General features: G+C 50.3%; 1 protein-coding gene across 4 annotated transcripts in view; it reads left to right on the forward strand.

The window, feature by feature from the left end:
• The window catches only part of SCNN1A (sodium channel epithelial 1 subunit alpha), a 33536-nt gene that overhangs the window by 9829 nt on the left and 9614 nt on the right, over positions 1–14093 (forward strand). For all 4 annotated transcript variants that reach the window (XM_077871339.1, XM_077871340.1, XM_077871338.1 and 1 more), the window contains 3 exons: positions 75–434; positions 10932–11199; positions 12247–12437. In XM_077871339.1, the coding sequence (XP_077727465.1) occupies positions 79–434; positions 10932–11199; positions 12247–12437 (815 nt within the window). In that variant the 5' untranslated portion in view covers positions 75–78. The remainder of the gene's footprint in view (positions 1–74; positions 435–10931; positions 11200–12246; positions 12438–14093) is intronic.

Raw genomic sequence — 14093 nt, forward strand, 5'->3', positions numbered from 1 at the left:
GGTGATAATGGGAGAGGCACCAGAGCTCAGAATGCAGCACTGACCCCGACCCTCCATGACCCCTGCTCCCCAAGGCTCATGAAAGGAGAGTGTCGAGAGGAGGAGGGGCTGGGCCCCAAACCCGCGGCCCCCCAGCAGCCCACAGAGGAGGAGGAGGCCCTGATCGAGTTCCACCGCTCCTACCGGGACCTCTTCCAGTTCTTCTGCAACAACACCACCATCCATGGTGCAATCCGCCTGGTGTGCTCCAAGCACAACCGCATGAAGACGGCCTTCTGGGCCGTGCTGTGGCTCTGCGCCTTCATCATGATGTACTGGCAGTTCGGCCAGCTGTTCGGGGAGTACTTCAGCTACCCCGTCAGCCTCAACATCAACCTCAACTCCGACAAGCTTGTCTTCCCTGCTGTCACCATCTGCACCCTCAACCCCTACAGGTCAGTCCATCCACCAATCTCTCTGCCACCTCCCAGGGCACCTGGGACACAGGAGGCAGACCTGTAGACCCGCAGACCTGGAGAGGGGTAGGAGGTGGCGAGATGGGGACCGGGCTGGCTGGACTCTGGCCAGCGGGGGTGGGGGTGGGGGGCCCTCCTCGCATGGCTTATTCAGAGTGTGGTTGGTTGTTGGGCCAACGTAGCCCTCCTCTTCCCTTCTCCCTTCCCTTCTGCCTCTCACAAGTGGGAAGGAGTGCTGATGAAGGGAGATGCCGATAAACTCCAAAGGGCAGGATAGAGATCATTCCCATCCCTTCCCCGAAGCAAAAGGAGGGCGAAAACAGGCCTCCTCCACCCTGAGAGAAGAATGTGATGAAGAGGTGAAGGGGTTGCAGGTGCTGTGGTGGTGGGTGGGGGGTGGGAGCTGGCAGGGACTGCCCCCCTCCCAAGTGTGTTGGTCTTGGTGTAGAAGGGGAGTTTGTTTCAGAGAAAACAAGGTGGGGGTGGTGGCAAAGCAGTCTGAGAGCACTAAGGCTGGGGGTAGAGCCAGAAGGAGACCAGGATAGGATAGAAAGCAGACCCTGCCCCCCCCCATTCCAGTGGTTCCTCCCAAAGCCCCAGTTGACTCCTGCTGGGCTGTACAGCTAACCTGCCTGGGTGCCTGACCTTTAAGTGCTCAGGTGTGTCCAACAGTTTTGGGTTTCATCAGTGCCCTTTGCCAACTTTTCTCTTGGAAGCCAGAGGGGACGGTAACCATGGAGAAGAAAGGAGGGCAGGGTTAGGTGTTCATATATCCTTTTGATTTGTATTCACTCGGTCATGCAACACCTTTGGGGCACTTGAAGCATGCCTGACACGGTGCTAGGCACTCGGCAAATGAGATCATTCATCGTTCATTCCTTCTTCACTGAAGGCCAGGTACTTCGCTAGGTTCTGGGGGCTGGAAGATAAAATAAAGTAGAGACAGGCGGCACAAATAACAGGAGGACCAAAACACAAAACAAACGAAAAAACCAAAGCAGCAGGAGGACAGGGTGGTCAGTATAATAAAGACTGTGAGAGGCACAGTCTCTGCCTTCAGGGAGTGTAAGATTTATGAGTGCCTGCGGGTGTGACCGTATGTGTGTGTGTGTGTGTGTGTGTGTGTGTGTGAGCAAACACTAGGTATATGTGCGATTACGGATGATGGAGATTGGTCACATACCAGGGGCGGAGGCCCCCCATGCATTCTATTGTGTCCAGGGGTGTGTCATGGGCCTAATAAGGGTTAGGACGTCCTGTGCTGCAGAGAAAACACTGCTGGCCATTTCAGGGATTGGCCTCCATATGCCCTCCTGGCCAAAGACCCACTTTCTGAGAAGCTGCTTCATGCACCAGATGCTGCTAAGTACTCTGTAGCACCCCTAACTCTCTCAGCAGCCCCAAGAGGCAGGGACTATTATCTCTATTTTACATTGGAGGAAACCAAGGCAAAGACAGTCAAGTCACAAGGTCACCGAGATAGGGACTGAGTTGCGGCTCACCCTCTGTCTGATTACAGACCCTTGCCTCTTCTTAATACCCCAGGTGCGGGACATGGAATATATGAAGTTTGTAGTCAAATATTTACATCTCATTTCCAGGCTCTCCTTTCTCTCCCCCAACCCCCGCTCATTTTTCTTTCCTGGTGCCCTGGGCCTTTGCTTCTCTTCCTCTTGACACTCTGCTGCTTCCCTGCCCTGATCTTTCCTCCACTTATTCCTCTTCACCCCTTTGGACCATGGTGGAGGGGTGGGACACTGGGACCACCCTGAGCCAGCAGGGAGGGGAAGGCAGGCAGGTGGGAGGGACTACAGGCTGGGTAGCAGGCTCTCCATAAATATTTGTGCTTGGGAGACATGAGTGGGAGACAGAGAGGGCAGGGCTCCATCTGTTGACACCTGCCTGTAGATAAACTGAGGTCCTGCAGGGTCCAGGGTCATGGGCAGTCCAGGAAAAGGCCCCAGGGAATGAGACCAGAGCTACAGGCTGGGAGGGAGGTGTCCACACAGAAAGAATCTCACCTGCATGACTGGCAGCTGCAGGGCTTAGCAGAGGAGCGCACACTCAGGACAGGAGGGGAGTCAGGGAATGTCCCCTAGCACAGGAACGATGTTGAACACCACATGCTGCCCCTACTGCTTTATAAGCACTGTCTCATTGAATCCTGCCAATTCCATGAATAAGAAATGATTATTATTTCCATTTGGAAAGGGAGGTGAAATAATTTGAGCAAGGTCACATAGCAAATAATAAAGAAATAACAACAATGATAGCTAACACTTCATGGCACTAAATGTGCACCGGATAGGTTACATTTTATATGAAGTTATTTAATTATCACAAGAGACATCTGAAGTAGGTACTAGTATTAGTCCTGTTTTATATATGAGGAGACTGAGGCCCAGAGAGATTAGGTCACCTGCCCAAGCTCACACAGGTGAACAATCACCCAGCCACCCCACCTAGCAGCCACTGCATCTCAGGTTAGCAGCTGAGTCACAAGCTGAATGTGTTTGATTTCAAAGCTCTTTCTTCCTCTGCACTTTAAGGAGGGGCTGGGTGAAGGTGCCACGGGGGTTCAGGCTGCTGGTGGGGCATGCTGGGTGGGGGTGTAGGAAAGAGCAGCAGTGAGATGAGGGATACTCAGGAGTGCTGGAGAGAGGGATCCAGGGTGCTTGGCTCCTGCTCAGGGAGGGAGATGGGGGGGTGGACAGGTTAATGCAGCCTGGTGAGTGGTGACCTGGGTGTGAATCACTGCTGCGGGCTGGCAGCAGGTGCAGGAGATGGGCTAGATGAGTGATCCCTACAGGGAAGCAGCAGGGAAGAGGTGGAAATCAGTGGATAGGATAGGAGAGCTGCTGCAATAACAGGAAAGACGCAAAGTCAGAGTAGGGATGCCCACAGCTGGCAGTAGGTGGTCCACGGCCAGCAGAGATGGAGCCCTTCTGGGCTGCTTTGGAATTTCTGGGAGAGGGGGCAAGGGCCTTCCACACTAAAAAGGGAAGTTCAAAAAAGTCAATGTGAAGGGTCGGCCAGTGCAATCCATTTCTTTTTTCGCCAGTGAAGGGTTTTTTTCATATCCACATCTGAGGAAAACTGAGCCTGAGAACATATTTTTCATCCAATTCTGGGAGAGACTGAGGCGAGACCTCAGGAAGATTTCGAGATTCTCAGACAGCAAAGGAGGTCACAGAATTCCCTTCCTAAGATGGCAAAGCAGAGGCATGGTGCAGGAGTGGGGTGGGGAGGGCTCTGAGCTGGACCCTCTGTCCCTAACCCCTCGAGGTCTGGAGAGCAGGCTCTGCGGTGGCAGGGCTGGCAGGCCCGCCTCTGCCCAGCACGAGAAGGATGCACTCCTTCTCAAGTCAGGCCCCTCCTCACCTCCGTAGCAGCTGTCCTTAGAAAGTTCTTCCTTAGGTAGAGCTACTATTGACCCTGTTAGGATGTCTAGCCTCTGACCCTGGTTCTGTCTCTTTGAAGAAACCCTAAAACCATCTCCTTCATCCAATGGCCTAGAGTTCAGGTATGCCTAGGGCAGCAGCACCTGCCGAGGAGCTTGCAAAACCCACTATTGGAGTCTGATCCTTTTAACAAGCTTGTTAGATAAGGAAGGTGATTCCTCTCCCCACCCTTCCCCTGCAGAAAGATGAGAACGTAGAAAGCCTGTAGGCTTTGCAGGTTGCCCCACTGTTATGTGGAGGAGCCAGAATTGGAATCTGCTGGTAGGCTCTGCTTTTAAATTTATTTTTATTTTTTATTTATTTTTTAAAAGATTTTATTTATTTTTCGTGAGAGACACATAGAGAGAGGCAGAGACATAGGCAAGGCAGAGGGAGAAGCAGGCTCCCTGCGGAACCCCAATGCAGGACTCAATCCCAGGACCCCAGGATCATGGGGCTGAGCCAAAGGCAAACATTCAACCACTGAGCCACGCAGGCGCCCCTAGGCTCTACTTTTTTTAAGGCCACAGAGTTACATGGTGGGTAAGTGGCAGGCAGTGCTCCTGTGTCTCTGTGGCCTGCTCTTCTCCATCAAGAGTAATGATAATAAAACAGCAGTGGTTGTACAGTGCCTCCTCTGCCAGATATTTGTCCTCGGGACTTTTCATGTATTTGCTCATTCACTCCCCATAACAACTATGAATAGTCCCATTTTACAGGGGATGAAGCAGAGGCAGAGAGGAGAAGTAGCTTCTCCAAGGCATCAAAACAATGGGCAAGGCTCAGACTATGCCTGGAGAGCTGATTAGAGCTTAGTTCCTTGGATGAAATGGTTTCTAGAGCTTTCACCATCCAGGCTGTCCATCCTCGGAACAAGCATTAGTTTGTGAACATCGATTGCTCCTAAAACGTTGCAGCCGGGACTGAATTGAACCTGCAATCTGAGAGCTTGGAGTTGACTCTGGAGGGGCTGACTCTGTCTTCAGGGAGGCTCACAGCTGAGAGGTTGCCCAAGGGCACCTGCCTGTGAACACAGTGTGGTGAAGGCTGAGCTCCCAGAGGCTGTGAGTGTGGGTCCCTAAGGGCTATTTGTCCATAGCCCCCTGGGAGGCAGGCTGGAGGTGCTGAGACATGGGGGAGAATGAGGCTGAGGAAGGTGCCAAAGAAAGGGAAGTCAGGGCTTCTTGGTGGTCTCTGGAGGAGGGAGGGAGGGGAGTAGGGCCTCAGAGGCACCCTGGCTGGAGAGGAAGCTACTGAGTTTCCAGGGCTCATCCTGCCTAGTGCTTCGGACTGCTGGCTGAGAATGCTTTACAAGGGTCCTCCTGGCGGGTGGGATGGACAAATCCAAGGGCAAATCCAAGGCTGGGCAAATCCAAGGCTGCCCGGTAAGAAGGGCTTTCCTGTGAGGGCTACTGAGGGGAATGGGGGAGGGAGGAGATGCACACAGGGAGGTGGCTGGGGTACAGACCCCTAAGTCTCTCCATCTCCCTGCTTCTGCTAGTCTGTCCCAAGCAGAGGAGAGAGGCTGGAGGGGAGGTGACCAGTGGCAGGGAGAGGAGATGGTGCTGCCCATTCTCGGGTGGTTCTGAGTCCGGAGTGGGAGTAGTGGGAAAAGCAGGGAGCAGGAAGTCAGACAGGCCTGGGTTCAAATCTTGGTTCAGATACTTCCTTGCTAAGTGGCCCTGGAGAAGTTGCCCCGTTGATGGATGGTTCTTAGTTCCCTCAATCGTCAAATGGAGATACTAATGCCTGCCTGACTGAATCGTGTGAGGGTTGGCCCACCCTCCAGCGTAGGGCTGTCTGCCAGCGCACATGGGAGTGGGGGTAGTGGCCATGACAGGGTAGGAGGTCAAGATAAGAAGGACTGCACTGTCTTGCTGAAGCCCCATGTTTGCATTCTTTCTCACCTCTCCAGCCCTAGGTCTCTTACCAGGGCCCTGCTGTTTGCAGAAGATCTGTTATCATTAGTGGGTTTTACCCGGTGGCACTTTTCTTAGTTCTAGGTGTCAACCGAAAGGGGCAGGGAGAGATTTGTTTTCTGGAGGGGTGATATGGGAATGCTCCCTTCCTTAAGGCTCCCCCACCAGAAGGGGAGAAGCTGACCTTGGGTGAGGTGAGCCTGTTTTGTATGGAGCCTGGCCTCTTCTGGAGGTGGGAGGTGGGAGGTGGGAGGTGGAGTCCCCTCAGAGGCCTATCAGGAAGAGGTAGGCAGGAGCTGAATAGGAGGGGGCCAGTGAGGGGAAAACTGGCATAGGGACAGCCTGTGAGGTTGGTCTGTAGGGAGGAGCAATGTAGCTAGAGAAGGTGATGGACCAACTCTGAGTCGGTGATGAGGATGAGGGAGGTGCACAGAGGAGCCCGAGGCAGCTGAGGGTGATGTGGAAAGGGAATGCTCAGCTAGACATGTGGTGGCTCATGTGAAAACAACTCCAGCCAGTGTGGGACACCTGGATTCTTCCTATGTGACCAGGAGAAAGAAGTTGAGTTTCCTGGGCTTCATTCAGGCTTCTGTCCGCGTCTTCCTGATATTCAATGGCCTCTTCATTTTGTGTTTCTCACTGAACCTCCTGAGAGTTTCAGGTGGTATGCAGATCTAGTGTTATGCCCATTTCACAGATGGGGAAACTGAGGCGGGATTCAGAAAGGGTGAGTTACTCACCAACATTGCCCAGCTAGAAGTATGTAGCTGGAATACCAGGACCCACACCCAGTTAATTCTGGCTCCAGTGCTCCTTCTGGGGCAACTTGCCAACCTCTTGAAATAGCCAGAGCCAGCAGGAACAGAGTGGAAGGCAGCGTGATGGATCGAGTGCTTTCTGACATGGTTCCTGGCTCTGTAACCTTGAACTAGTCACCTGCCTAAGGTTTTTCACCAGTAAAAAGGAAGGACAATAGTATTCGCTTACAGTGGCTAATAGTTTGCTGAATTACACTGAAGATTACATGAAATCATTTGAATTCTGATACCACAGTGCCTGGCTCAGAGTAAGTGCTCAATAAAGACCAGCCGTTTTCTGCCACCCTCTTATTTTATTTTAAAAGATTTTATTTATTTATTCATGAGAGACACAGGGAGAGAGGCAGAGACACAGGCAGAGAAGCAGGCTCCTTGTGGGAGCCCAATGCAGGGAGGATCGCACCCTGAGCCGAAGGCAGACGCTCAACCTCTAAGCCACCCCGGCATCTCTCTGCCGTCCTTTTAATTACCAATCATAAGCAAGTATCTGGGAATGTCAAACACATACCTTTGTCCTGAGCTACTTTTTCTGAGGGGATGCAGGGGTAGCCGGAGCTGATACCTGGGCCCTTGCCAGCTAGACTTTATGAAGGAGAGAGAAACAGAGCCAAGTGGAGGAGACAGTGAGGGTATGGCCTAGAGACTGGTTAATGTAGCTGCACATTAGGGCCCCTGGGGTTCTTGTAAAACAACCTTATTTGGGGCCCGCCCTTTCCCACGAAACCTGAATCTCTGGCAGTGCCTGCCACACACAGGTATTTGACTTTTTTCTTTTCTTCTTTTCTTTTCTTTTCTTTCTTTTCTTTTCTTTTTTTCTTTTCTTTTCTTTCTTTTCTTTTTTCTTTTCTTCTTCCTCCCTCCTTCCCTCCCTCCCTTCCCCTCTCTCTTTCTTTCGTTCTTTCTTTTTTTGAGAGACAGAAAGAGAAAGTGTGAGTGAGGGGAGGGGCAGAGGAAGAGAGAATCTAAAGCAGGTTCCATGCCTAGCACAGAGCCTGATATGGGGGGGGGGGGGGCTTGATCTCACCACCATCATGACCTGAACTGAAATCAAGAGTCACTCAACCAACTGAGCCACCCAGGCACCCCTGGACTTTTTCTTTAATTGAGGTATGATTGACAAATAATACCGCGCACAAATCTTAAGTCCTCACTGAGGTTTGCCAATCAAGATCCTGAACATTTCCATTACGTGGTGGCCCAGGTAATGGAAGTCCATTCTGAAGTCCATTCTCCATCTCCCATGGTCATTCTCTGACTTTCATCATCATCAATTAGTTTGACCTGTTCTCAGGCTTCCTATGAAGGATATCACACAATGTGAATTTTGGTGTTTTTCTGCATGTGTCTGGCTCAACTCACTCATTTCACTGAACTTAATGTTTCTATAATTCTCTCATGCTTTTTGCCTGTATCAGCCTCCTTTTTTGCTGAGTGGTACTGATGGACCACTCCATCAAGCCTTTGGCTATTTCAAGCCTTTGGCTTGAAGCCTTTTGGCTATTATGAATAAAGGCCTTTCAAACCTTTTGGTTATTATGAATAAAGGTGCTATGAACGTTCAAGTACAAGTCTTTATGTTTTCATTATGCTTGAATAAACAGCTAGGAGTGGACTCGAGTAAAATATCCAGAAGTGAAATTGCTGGGTCATAAGGTAGAAACATGTTTAACTTTATAAGAAGCTACCAAATGTCCCTTGGCTGTGCCATTTTAGGCTCCCACCAGCTGTAACTCCAGCTGCTCGCCATTCTCACCAGCTGCAACTCCAGCTGCTCTCCATTCCCACCAGCATTCGACCTTGTCAATCTTTTAGGTTTAGCCGGTTTTTTGGTTTTGTATTTTTTTAAAGTAGGCTCCATGCCCAGCATGGAGCCCAATGCAAAGCTTGAACTCAGGACCTGAGATCAAGAGGTGAGCTGAAAACCAAGTCTTATGCCTAATGGACTGAACCACTCAGGCACCCCTAGGTTTAGCTTTTCTAATGGATGTTAAGTGGTACCTCATTCTTTTTTTTTTTTTTTTTCATAAGTCTGCCTTTTTAAAAATTTGTATTTTTCATTGAAGTTTAGTTGATGGACAATATTCTGTCAGTTTCAGGTATATACCATAGTGAATCAACCATTATGGTTTTAATTTACATTTCCCCAGAACTAATTACATTGAGCACCTTTTCTTGTGTTTAGTGATTATTTATATATATCTTTTGGTGCCTTTTTACTTTTATTATTTTTTTGTTTTGTTTTATTTTTGGTTCATTTAAAAACAATTTGTCTTTTTGCTGATTTCTAAGAGGTCTATATTTCAGGATAAGTTCTTCCTAAGGTTTTATTTTATTTAAATTCAATTAATTAACATAAAATATATTACTAGTTTCAGAGAGAGTTTAGTCATTCATCAGTTGCTTCCTTAGATATTTTTTATTCCAAAAATATTTTCTTACCTCAAGGTCATGAAGATATCTTCGATGTTTTCTTCCTGAATCTTTTTTTTTTTTTTTTAAGATTTTACTTATTTATCCTTGAGAGACACAGAGAGAGAGAGGTGGAGACATAGGCAGAGGGAGAAGCAGGTTCCCGCAAGGGTCCCAATGCAGGACCTGATCCCAGGACACCAGGATCATGACCTGAGCTGAAGGCAGATGCTAAACCACTAAGCTACCCAGGTATCCCTGATGTTTTCTTCTTCTTCTTCTTCTTTTTTTTGTTTTCCTCATGTTTTCTTCTTGAATATTTCTGGTTCTGAAATTTATGTTTAGGTCTATGATCCAAACTGACTTAATATTTGTGTATAAACTGAGGTAGAAGTTGAGTTTCCTTTTTAAAAAATCTTCTCAATACAGCAGATGGTTGTTCCAGCACCATCTGTTTGAAAAAATTATTTTCCCCATTGAATTGGTGTTTTGGTCAAAACTCAGTTGACTGCATACTGTAAGTTTATTTCTGGACTTTATTGTGTTCCACGAATCTATCGCCTACCCTTGCATAAGCATTACATAAGCATTACACTGTTTTGATGACTGTGGCTTCACAGTGAGTCTTGAAGTGAGGTAAAGTACTCCAACTGTGTTCTTTTCCAAAATTGTTTTGAGGGGTGCATGGCTGGCTCAGTTAGAAGAAGAGTATGTGACTCTTGATTTCAGGGTTCTGGGTTTGAGCCCCATCTTGGGTGTAGAGATCACTTAAAAATAAATAAAAACAAAATTGTTTCGTCCACTCTACATTCTTTCCATTTCCACATACATCTTAGAATCAGCCTGTCAGTTTCTTCAAAATGTCTGCTGAAAAGTTGATAGGGATTGTGTTGAATCTCCAGACCAATTTGGAAGACATGAGAACTACACAGAATTTCTGACTCATGAACTCATGTAACTCTCCATTTGTTCTGGTCTTTGAGTTCTCTCAGCATGATTTTCGGGATAAAGTTCTTGCCAGTCTTTCATTAAATTTATTCCTAGTTCTTGATGTTGTTTATGGTATTGTTCTGTGATCTCAATTTTCCATCTTTTTGTTGCTGTTTTGTAGAAATACTGTTAATTTTTGTGCATTGGTTTTTGTATCCTACCACCTTGATGGATTTAAGAGTTCTAGGTGTGGTTGTTTGTTTCGTTTTGGTAGATTCCAGCCATAAGGCACTGCTACGACGGATTTTCACGATGGAGATGGTAATAGGGCCTGCACCGAGAAGGAATGTGATGATTTACACTGGACAGTGTTTAACTTCTGGTGTTTGGGCTCCACCCATCACTTATTAAAACTGAGTCTTCGATGGGGAGGGGCCGTGCAGCATCTATAGTTTCAGAGTTCCAGGCTAAATTCTAGAAGTGCAGCGAGGCACCTCTAATTTAGAAGGTGTCAGCCAGGTGGCAGGCGGGCCCAAAAGCCTACCCGGGGGAGGCTGAGGAGCCCCGGGCGGGATGACCCGACGGCGGCGCAGGACCAGGCCACACCCTCTCCCGCCTTGGGCAGGGGCAGGCGAGTTCCGGGTTCCCTTCCCGGCCTGGGCGGGGTGGGGGGCGGGAGGAGGGCGCCTCTCGCCTCTCGTTTCGGATAAACAGGCCGCAATAAATGCCGTCACCGCCGGGGCTCACCGTCGCCTCCCCTGCCCCCGCGGATCACCTTGTCTATACTCCCACGCCCCCCCGCCCTCCGAGAGGCCCTGCAGACACCAGAGCTATTCCTCGCGGGCTTCTCCACGATGAGCCGACCTCACCGGCTTCAGGCGAGGAAACTGAGGCCCTGAGGGGCCGGGGACTCGCGCGAGGCCGACCCCCAGCCCGAGCGTCTTCCATCGCCGCTTCCAGGTACACGCAGGTTAAAGAGGAGCTGGAGGAGCTGGACCGCATCACCGAGCAGACGCTCTACGACCTGTACAAATACAACTCCTCCAATACCCTGGGGGCCCACCCCCGCGGCCGTCGCGACCTCCGGGAGCCCTGGCCGCACCCCCTGCAGCGCCTGCGGGTCCCGGCCCCGCCCTCCCGGGCCCGCCGAGCCCGCAGCGCCGCCTCCAGCGTGCAGGACAATAACCCCCAAGTGAACAGGAAGGACTGGAAGATCGGCTTCCAGCTGGTGAGGCCCCGCCCCCGGCCCCGCCCCCGAGCCCCCGGCCCCGCCCCCGAGCCCCGCCTCGGCGTCCGGGCCCTGCAGTTCCGCCCGCGCCCGGGACTGCGCTCCCTTTCCGGACTCCGCCTCTGCTGCCTAGCAACGGGGGGCGGGACCTCCTCGCCCCGCTGGCAAAATACAGTAGTTACAGAACGAAATATCAGCTCTGTGTGCGCGGGCACGTGGGGCCTCCTGGCCAGGGCCTCTGTGGGAGCCTCCCAGGGGCCCAAGTCACATCCGCTGTGGAGAAAGCACGTTTCCGAATCGTCAGCCTCCACTGGTGGGACCCCGTGGGGACCACCGGTAGGGAACTGGGGCTCTGCCGGCCTAAGAGAATAAGGAGACAGGAAAAAGAGATACTTTATTTTTTTTTAAAGACTTTATTTAGTCGTGAGACACACACAGAGGCAGTGGGAGAAGCAGGCTCCATGCAGGGAGTCCGATGTGGGACTCGATCCAGGGACCCCGGGATCACGCCCTGAGCCAAAGGCAGATAGATGCCCCACCCCTGAGCCATCCAGGTGCCCCGAGAAAGAGAGACTTTAAAAAAACAGTTTTAATAAAAAAATAGGGGAGAATAAGCGGAAGTGGGAGCATACCAGAGGAAAGAAGAGAGACCCTCTTTGGGGAGAGTGGACTATACAACCAGGAGACCGGGGTGCTGTCCTAGCTCAGTTGCTGGGGCAAACCTCTTGATTCCTCTGTCTTCCCATCAGTAAAATGGGGGAGATGGAGGGTTGCCCCACCCTCTTGCAGAGGCTGTATAAATGACCCACAAGGTGTGTACAGCTCTGGGTCTCCTTGGCAGACCCCCCCCCCCTCAAGCCCATGCTTTCCTGGTCCTCTCTCCTCTGGGTTCCAACTTCTCTGTGCCTCCTGTTCTGCCCCACTTCTGGCACCCACCCCTGTGTATCAGTCCTCAGGACCCCAGACCACTCCTTCTTTGACCTCAGCCTGCCCTGCAGCCTGTCCCCTGCTCCTGGCCCCCTGACACTCTGTGGTTTCTGTGTCTAGTGCAACCAGAACAAATCGGACTGCTTTTACCAGACTTATTCGTCAGGGGTGGATGCGGTCAGGGAGTGGTACCGCTTCCACTACATCAACATTCTTTCAAGACTGCCAGACACTTCTCTATCCTCGGGGGAGGACATGCTGGACAACTTCATCTTTGCCTGCCGCTTCAACCAGGCCTCCTGCAATCAAGCGTGAGTCCCTCCCGCCTGGTGGTGTGCTCCCCACGGGGTCTCCTTCCCAAAGCCAGCCTGAGGCTCTTATGGGCAGCACCCAGGAAATGCTCAGTGCAGGGAGCAGGGGGAAGCATCTACTTCAGGTCCAGACCTCTGTCCCATGGGTTATCCTGCAGGGCTGGGTCTGAGTGAGGCAGCCTAATATATGGATGCCCTGGGAAGGCTGGAATTGAAGTCTGGCTTTGAGACTCCAATGGCTGGAAGCCTGCATCTCTATCTTTCTAAGGCCTCTTTGTCACTAGCACCAAACTCCAAAGTGCCTGGAAGGTCATTCTCTCAGATGAATAATGGTTTGGTGGAAATAACATGGATTGAATGAGGGAGTGAATCTGAGTTCCTGCTCTGGCTCTATAACTTCCCAGCCAGGTTACTCCGGGCATTTCACATCACTCTTCATAGCCTGTTTCTTTGCAAAATGGGAAGAAAATGAGATTCATTCAATGAATGTTGAATTCATTCAACAAATACTGTTTACTGTCTCGGCTATGTGCCAGTCACTGTTCTAGGCATTTGGGATACATTATAAGGGAAAAATGTATAATAAGTGCCTTTTGGCACTTTTACTCAAGGGAAGAAGATATTGATTACACCTGTCTCCAAGTTCATGTGATAAGTGTGAGGGCATTTTGTAAACTGTAGTGAGAAGTGGGTCTCATTGTTCTTGAACTCAAACAAATTCAAACAAGTGAATGTGGCTTCCCCTAGACCACCAGGCCAGCCCTGGCTAAGGATCCTTCCCACTGCGTTGCACCGCCCACCAGGCATTCCCTCTGATAGAACTCGTCATAATCTCCTTGCAAAGAAGTTGTGGCAGCTGGCAGCTCTCTAAGGCCGTAGCCTCCGGCCCCTCCTACCCCTGCCTTCCCTTTCTGTTCCTTGATGTTCACGTTTTCAGGCACCATCTCTCTGCCTCTGCCTGGCTGAGAAAGGGTACTAAGGCAGCATCTCCACTCTCTAGGGGCCCTTCCCTCTCATGTCACTACGGAATGGCAGCAGGGCCAGGTGTCACCTGCTTCTGCCTCCACCCTCACCTCACACACACACACTCAGGCCAGCACACGGTTTTGTTTCTGTCTCTAGTCTTCCTGTTTGTTTGAAGACCGGAGCTACCTGCTGGGAAGCTCACACCTGCCTCAAGTATCTCTAAATGTCACCTTCCCAACGATCCTTCCCCTCTGCCAGCCCTGTGCTCCTACCTCCCCATCAACGGAAAGTCCATAGTTCATGGCTGTCTTGACGGTTAAATCACTTCCTTGGCTCAGAGCCTCGTCATTTCTCACCTGGCTTATTATAATCTCCTTACCTCCCATTGTCTTTCTGACTCCAAATCCTGTCTTTATTCTTCAATTCTCCCAATTAGCTTAAAATACTCCGTGGTCTCTCATGGCCTTTGGAATCGAGCTGAAACTCACAATAATGGCTTCTCTCTGGAATCTTTTCTCTAATAACAGCTTGATTGAGATACAACACACCATAAAATCCATCCTTTAAATGTATACCATTCAGTGATTTTTAGTATATTCACAGAATTGTGCAAGCGCTATCTAATTTTAGAACATTTTCCTCACCCCAAAAAGAAGTCCTGCACCTACTAGCAGTCACTTCATATTCTAA

The sequence above is a fragment of the Canis aureus genome, chromosome 25 (assembly GCF_053574225.1).
Source record: "Canis aureus isolate CA01 chromosome 25, VMU_Caureus_v.1.0, whole genome shotgun sequence".
Taxonomy (NCBI): domain Eukaryota; kingdom Metazoa; phylum Chordata; class Mammalia; order Carnivora; family Canidae; genus Canis; species Canis aureus.